We start from the raw sequence: 7,818 nt of genomic DNA on the forward strand, positions 1-7,818 counted from the left end.
TCCCGCCCGTTTGCCAGCTCTAGTGGGGCCAGAGTGAATGAGAAAGCTCATTTCTTCAACACTCACACCATAATTTTCCACGTCATTATAAAGTGGGGTCAGAATGAATGAGGATCGAGGATTGAGTATTGAGTTTCAATTATCATCTTGTTGAATTTACAAACCGGTTTACGGTTGGATTTGGATTCCAAGCATTGCCAAGTGTGTTTGACGCAACAAACCACTTACTGGCGTTTTGTACAGTGGCAGAGTCAGGTTTTACACATGGGTTTGGGCTTGTCAAAGAAAAATTCCCCCGGCTTGAGTCAATTTAGAACATGAATCAGGCCAGGAGAAATTCCCCTGACCAATAAAAATCTGATAATTAGTAGTCAATTTCAACTTTTACTTTTGATTTAAGCCAGGAGAAGTCATGCCTTGCATCCGCCCCTGGTTTAGTTTGTGTGGACGACAATTATCCACCATTACTCGCATTCGTTGTTAATATATTTGCTGGTTTAGAAAATTTTCTAAGACAAAATATGATTGCAACTTTGTAATTATGCTAAATCACAAAATACTTTTTGCGCCTCATTTGCTGGATAATTTTTCCATGGGTGTTCACTTGGCATTATTGTTTGGAGTAAGGATTTGATTCCGGTCATGATCTAGCCATAACATGACTATATAGCATTATTATACGAGACATTTCAGAACTATTACATCTGTCACTGGATTATTACGTCTGATCTGCCAATTAATAGTATATGATTTTCTTGTCGTGTGATCCTGCACTATATCAGTACCTTATGACATAGTTTAGAGTATCACACCCAAAACGATGGTTATTTATATACTACACCTCGATTAACTGTATGCGAATAATGTATTCATAATAATATTCCAAGTTGATAACAGATAATATATTGTTTTTGGTGTTGACAAAATACATCTCATCAACTACTCAATTTCTTATAGCTTGTGTCAGATTGGATCCACGGATAACGAGTAATAATGCGAGTGAGCGATAATAAGTCAGATTCGATCCACGGATAACGGTAATAATGCGATTGAGCAATAATAAGTAAGTGCAGCCGATCAAAAAAATAAATAATAAATAAGTGCAACTATGTTACCAATATACATAGAGTCAGGTTACAATGAGTTCCATCAGTAGATTTGGCAACTTTTCACATTTTGACTTCGGTTAACGTCCCACGAAAAATCGAGAAGAGTAAACCCTATCATTTGTTGATTTGTAAAACCATTCGCATTTGGGATAACCCGATTCCCACCGTCATCCTAAGAACACGTCTAAGACTTTTAGTTTGTTTCCATGGAAATAACATTTCAATTCAATCAACCAAAAAAGTTTCCATTTTGTGTTGCCTCGATTGCTTCTGTTTTCTATGATCCTTAATTTCTGGCGTCTCTTTTAATTAAGTTACAAGGCACTTCCCATAAGGTTTCTGCCCCTCGTTAAAGTTAGCAGTCTGACTCTGACCAACTTGGGATAGCTCAATTGATTTTTTATTTTATTTTATTTTTATGCTATAACATGTTATTATAATTCTTGATAGTTGAGCATGCATGTGGTGTCCAGATTAGGAACTAGTTGTTAATCTACTGAATATTAAATGTTTAACCTTTTCTTCCACGAAGAGGCTATAATAATACAAAAAAATCCGATATAACAGCTATAAAAAGAGTGGACGATTCATTAGAGAGTATAACTGAGTTCATATTCTGATACAAAAGAAATTCATCATTCTGATAATTAAGGAAGCAAAATTAATGGAGACACCAGAAGTTTCAAAGATAGGTTCTTCTTTGTTTGTACCTAATGTTCAGGAAATGGCGAAACAACCGCTTGCTGAAGTCCCAGCTCGATACTTACGCATTGATCAGGACCCGTTGGCTAATGTCGTCTCTAGTTCGTCTATGATTGATAAGACGGTACCTGTTATCGATTTGCAGAAACTACTATCTCCCGAACCCATCATTGGAGAAGCAGAATTGGAGAGGCTTCACTCTGCTTGCAAAGAATGGGGTTTCTTTCAGGTATGTGTATATATACTGACTTTAATTATGATTCCGTAGTAATTGTTTATAGTGGATTATTGCATGCTAATCTGTTTAATGAGATAAAGATAATTAATTAGAGTTTTACGATGTAGGTGGTAAACCATGGTGTTGACATTTCAGTGGTGGAGAAAATAAAATCAGAAGTTCACGATTTCTTCAATATCCCAATGGACGAGAAAAAGCCATTTTGGCAAGAAGAAGGAGATCTGGAAGGATTTGGACAAGTCTTTATTACATCCGAAGACCAGCAGCTTGACTGGGGAGATATGTTTTTCATGGTCACTCTTCCCAAACACATGAGGAAGCCTCGGCTATTTCCCAAACTTCCTCTACCTCTAAGGTTTGTTCTTTTTCACTTTTTGCTTTCGGGAAATGTGATTTCATTGCGATATATGTTGCTCTCAGAGTATGCCGTGTCAGTCACTCCCTAACCAGCTAGTTTATCTCTTCACGCAGGGACACGGTTGAATCCTACTCATCGCAGGTGAATAACCTAAACATGACCCTCCTTAAGTTGATGGGAAAGGCTCTAAAAATCGAGGCCGATGTCATTGAAGATTTGTTTGAAGATGGGAGACAAATTATAAAGATGAATTACTATCCTCCTTGTCCTCAAGCAGAGAATGTCCTCGGCGCTACACCACACTCAGATGGTACCGGTTTAACGATCCTCCTCCAACTCAACGAAGTGGAAGGTTTACAAGTTAAAAAAGACAATATGTGGGTTCCCGTTAAGCCTTTACCTGAGGCTTTTGTAGTGAACATGGGAGATCTTTTGGAGGTAAATAGAGTAAATTATTTGTTTAAGGCATATACAGACGAGATCTGGTTCTCAAGTATGGGTATTGACTTTTTTTTTTTTTTTTTTTTTTTAGATAATGACTAATGGGATTTACCCAAGTGTGGAGCACCGAGTAACAGTAAACACGACAAACGAGAGGCTCTCAGTTGCAACATTTCAGAGCCCTAAAATGACGTCCCATATTGGTCCGATACCTAGCATGCTCACCCCAGAGACACCTGCCTTGTTCAGAAGCGTTAGGTACGACGATTATTTGAGGACATATTACAAAAAGAAGCTCTACGGAAAATCATACCTTGACTATATGAAGATAGGAGGTGACAAAGACGATAAGGCTACATGATATTGCTGCTTGTACATTGACTGAAATAAGTTACTTTGCTGAAGTAAAAAGGTCATATCAAGCTTTCCGAGTAAGTCTATGAATAATTGGTGCTGTATTGAATAAGCAATGTTGCAGTTGTGTGAGTTGATTTTCTGTACTGAATGAATTAAGAATCTATGTGAATCAGTTTGCTGGGTTAATTTGTTGGTTGTTTCCCTAGCACGGGGCAGTTCTTCTCCTTATTTCCTTTGCTTACTTTCAGTCTTCTTAATTAATTCACAGAATTGGTTAAAAAGACCGAAATCAACAATTTCTAGGTGAAAAAGATATCTAGGTTTTGATACTGTTTAAATGGACAAAAATGTTAAAATAACCAGGATGTAAACAGTTTCATCCTACCCATTTTCAAATACTTTTTCTTATTTTTAATTTACATCAGGATGCATCCAGTTTCATCCTCGCTATTTTTTAAGTTTAAGCCAGGATGAATCCAATTTCATCCTTACTATTTTTTTTTTGTCCATTTCACCCGTAATAATTTTTACTCGTCCATTAGAACCATGTTTTAAAAATATTTGGACAAATGACCCATTTTCCGAAATTAATTATATTTTCTAACTTTGCTGATGAAGAAATAGTATTACAGTAAAACCTCTATATAAGAACATCCTAGGGACCACAAAAATTTTTTTATATGGGGGGTATTCTTATATGGAGGTGTGTCCTGAATACACCAAAAGAATAATTTTCATAAATGTACTTGGGAAATACATACATATGCATAGGAAGCACAAAAATGTACCTAAGTGATCGTAAAATTAACTTTGACATCGACAATTGACAAATAAAATCATACGAGTGAAAGATATTTGCATTAAGTTGTGAAAAGAAAAGCAAAGAATCCATTTTGGAGCAAAATGATCTTGTAATGGTCACAAGAATCTCTTCATCTTGAACTTTGATGTAAGACAAGACCTATATTATTTATATTATAATTTCAATTATTCTTATATTGAGGTAGGTTCCTTAAGGCGGGACTGGAAAAAATTATGGCTTATTCCAATATGGAGTTTATTCTTAAATATAACTGGCCCAACTCGGGACCAGAAATTTCTATTCTTATATGGAGTATTCTTCCGGAGAGATTTTCCTGTAGTATATAATTCACTGATAGATTGAAGTGAGAGTAACGAGACGTTGGTTTTGGCTAAAAGTCCTTGCACAAATGTGATTTTTTTTTTCTTTTCGAAGGTTAAATGTGATCTATGATCACTGTAATAATGAATGTGAAATTAGAAAAAGTCTGTAGCTGACTTTTTTTTTTTTTTTGAAGCAGTTTGTAACTGATATTATTATTATTATTTATTTATTTAAACAATATAGAATTTGGTGCTAACGGATTTGGTGCTCAAGTCACTGGTATTATATTAGAAAGACTTTACCATTATACACTGACCAATAAGTATGCCTGCTTGTATAAGTTAGGTTCGAATTCAATGTTTCTTCCCTTTGTTCTTAAAGAAATTGTGGATAATTGGCAAAATTTGCCTGCTTGTACATGAATAAAAGTTGATTCTCAAATTGTCATTTTATTTTTATTTTATTTATTTATTTTGTGAATAAGGTACTTCATTAGAAAATTAACTTAAGGCGTTAGCAACCATGATTACAACAGTGTTATAGCTATGCATTATAGCTAACAAATTAAAGAAATTACATAAAAAATAAAGCGCAAACAATAGAAGGTAAATGATAAAACCACCGAAAGGTGTTGGACACGCATATGTTGCCTCGTTAAAAATCTTGACAGGGAAAACCCAAACCGAAAGGGATAAAGCCCTGTCGAAAGAAAAGAGCACAGCGCGATGAGTCCTAAAACAGATTCTAAAACTGAAATTGCAAAGATAACCAAAACTTTTGTAAATCTTCAATAGCTTAGGAAGCATTAGTTCTCCATCGGTACCCAATGAGTAGTCTTCTAATACTGGCAGGATGTATGATTTGAGCATCTTTGCTCGCGATAAAACTATCAAAGGGATTCCTGAGCCCTTTTATCACGAACAAGCCTGTACAGGAAAGAGATCTCTTCTTAATGATTGAGGATGACGGTATATCCTTTTCCATAACCGAAGATTTTCTTGATGGGAGTTGTATCTTTGAAAAAATACAATCATAAGGAATACAACCAGTATTGATTTCTGCATCATGTTGTTTCACAGGAGTCTTCGTTTTCAAATTGTCATATTTGTTAGTTAGATTGATGAGAATCACTTGTTTAGAACTGCTCAGCACTTGGGCTTGGGCGGATATGGACTTGGCCTTGGAAGCTAAGTAAATTAATCCTTGCTTGGGAAGTAGGGGTGAGCATGGGCTAGTATGGACCGGTTTTTACACCATCTGCATCCAATCCAATACACTACGGATTTCAAATTTAGGATCCGCATCCAATCCAACATACAATGGATTCCCGTCCAATGGATGCACGGATGGACGGATTGGATATGGATAATCCAATAGATTTGTTTTAGCTAAAATTTATAATTAAAAAATAAAGCCAACATAAGTAACTTCTTATAGAACCTACATATCCTATATATGTATACAAATATATAAGTGCCATGAACAACACCCCAAGCAACCACGTTGAAAATTCTCAATTTATCTATAGTATTTTCTAAAACTATATAAATGCCCTTAACTTTAGGGATATGGATGCCCAACGGATGTTTAAGGTTGCATCCGGACCCAATCCATCATCCGTTGGATATCGAAAATTCCATCCAAGTCCAACCCATTAGCGAACGATCCGGGCATCCATCCGCAAAAATACGGTTAGTCCCGGTTAAATCCACAGATTACGGACCAAATGCTCACTCCTATTGGGCAGCAGCTGCGTGTAAACTTTTGTTATATCTCAATCTCAGTACTCAACTACTAGAATTTTTTTTGATGGGGCCAAATTTGATGGGAACGTGAGGGACCAATCAGAAGCCGACATCTATCCTTCCTTATTTGGGAGGTTTCCAACCAAATTATCTTATGTTTTTATGCTTCTATTTTGCCCTTCCTTCAAACCAAAACTAAATTAACGGTACAATACAAATCGGTTGTAAATGGAAAAAAATTTATCATGAACATAATAATAGGCACTTTAATAAAATTGAAACTTTTTATTTTATTAAATCATCTTATTATCTTTTAAAACCTGAACTAGTTTTTCCTCTATTAATTGCGGTTCTTGAGTACTATAGGTAAGTTCTTGATCTTAAACTCGAAAACCAATTTAACTTTCCTTAGTAATCAAACATTTTAGTTTTCTCCATTTTGTAATAGTGTAATTAGTAAAGTTTGCTGCCTTCGTCCGTAGTGATCGATGCTACCTTGCACATTTACAATCTTGGAGATCCAGGATCCAGGTCTTAAACAGACGCAATCTGTACATAAAATTTTATGTTCCCAAATCACGAATGAATTTGTGGATATCGGACAAAGAACGTCTTTGCTTGTGTATTTGTGTAATCCTCGTCGATAAGTCCATCACCCACTAAACAGAGATTAGGTGCACCAAAGGTTTGACAAGTTTGTTAAGCTTTCAATTGGCATACAAGTTTTACAACCATCCATCTAACATTTTGTGTATATCAGATAACTGAAGGGTCTTATGTACCGATATTTCCTATGTACGTGAAGCATATATTTGCTAAGATTTTCATCAGGTTTATCAGTTTTTTAGCCTCGCGTTTTTAGGGGCCACTCAAAAGGATTTAGGGGCCAACAATAAAACAAAAAAGGTCATCCAAAGAGAAAATGTAGCCAGCCCTTATCTCGCGTAATTCGTAATGGAGAAATTATCCTTATATATTCGGAGTATATGATAACGTTGTTATCCTCCGATCGTAATCGGAAGCCAAAATATTACCCAGACTTCCGATTGTAGTCGGTGCAGTATTAGAATGATTTCTGTTTCATTTTTTCCATTTCTTTTTCATTTTTGAGTTGTTAGAGTTATAGAGAAGAATGTGAAGGAAAAAAGGGAAAACCCATTTTATCACTACAAAAATGAATGGATATGAAGAAGAAGGTGAGAATCATGGCGAAGACGATTTGGGGTATATGTTGAATGATCCAAACTTTTGTGGAGAGGAAAACCTAGACGAATATGGGGTGTCTAAATTTTGAACTTGAAATAATCGGAAGTTAACTCAGTTACCAAAACTTCCGAATATGGGGTGTCTAACCTTCTATATTGGCCCTTGGAACCACCTAGAGCCATGGCATGGTTTGTTTTGAACTTGTAATATTCAGAGGATAATTTTTTTTGTAAAGTCCCGAATGTACGATGGACCAAAAATCAGAATTTGGGAAAAACTGATACTTTTCAAATTTTGAACTTGAAATAATCAGTTACCAAAACATCCGAATATGGGGTGTCTAACCTTCTATATTGGCCCTTGGAACCACCTAGAGCCATGACATTGTTTGTTTTGAACTTGTAATATTCAGGGGATAAATTTTTTTGTAAAGTCCTGAATGTACGATGGCCCAAAAATCAGAATTTGGGAAAAACTGATACTTTTCAAATTTTGAACTTGAAATAATTGGAAGTTAACTCAGTTACCAAAACATC

General features: G+C 35.6%; 1 protein-coding gene across 1 annotated transcript; it reads left to right on the forward strand.

The window, feature by feature from the left end:
• The first annotated feature begins 1,695 nt into the window (after positions 1-1,695).
• On the forward strand, positions 1,696-3,391 carry LOC113335626 (codeine O-demethylase-like). Its single transcript, XM_026581655.1, has 4 exons — positions 1,696-2,040; positions 2,157-2,404; positions 2,521-2,845; positions 2,940-3,391. The coding sequence occupies exons 1-4, from the start codon at positions 1,774-1,776 to the stop codon at positions 3,207-3,209; spliced, it is 1,110 nt and encodes a 369-aa protein (XP_026437440.1). The 5' UTR covers positions 1,696-1,773; the 3' UTR covers positions 3,210-3,391.
• Positions 3,392-7,818: the final 4,427 nt, after the last annotated feature.

Source organism: Papaver somniferum, unplaced genomic scaffold (genome assembly GCF_003573695.1).
Source record: "Papaver somniferum cultivar HN1 unplaced genomic scaffold, ASM357369v1 unplaced-scaffold_15, whole genome shotgun sequence".
NCBI classification, from domain to species: Eukaryota; Viridiplantae; Streptophyta; class Magnoliopsida; order Ranunculales; family Papaveraceae; genus Papaver; species Papaver somniferum.

Bases quoted from the DNA above. Each gene is read 5' to 3' on its own strand.
- LOC113335626 (XM_026581655.1), top strand. From the start codon at position 1,774: ATGGAGACACCAGAAGTTTCAAAGATAGGTTCTTCTTTGTTTGTACCT. The intron at 2,041-2,156 runs GTATGTGTATAT...TTTACGATGTAG, and splicing joins AAGAATGGGGTTTCTTTCAG to GTGGTAAACCATGGTGTTGA. The intron at 2,405-2,520 runs GTTTGTTCTTTT...CTCTTCACGCAG, and splicing joins AAACTTCCTCTACCTCTAAG to GGACACGGTTGAATCCTACT.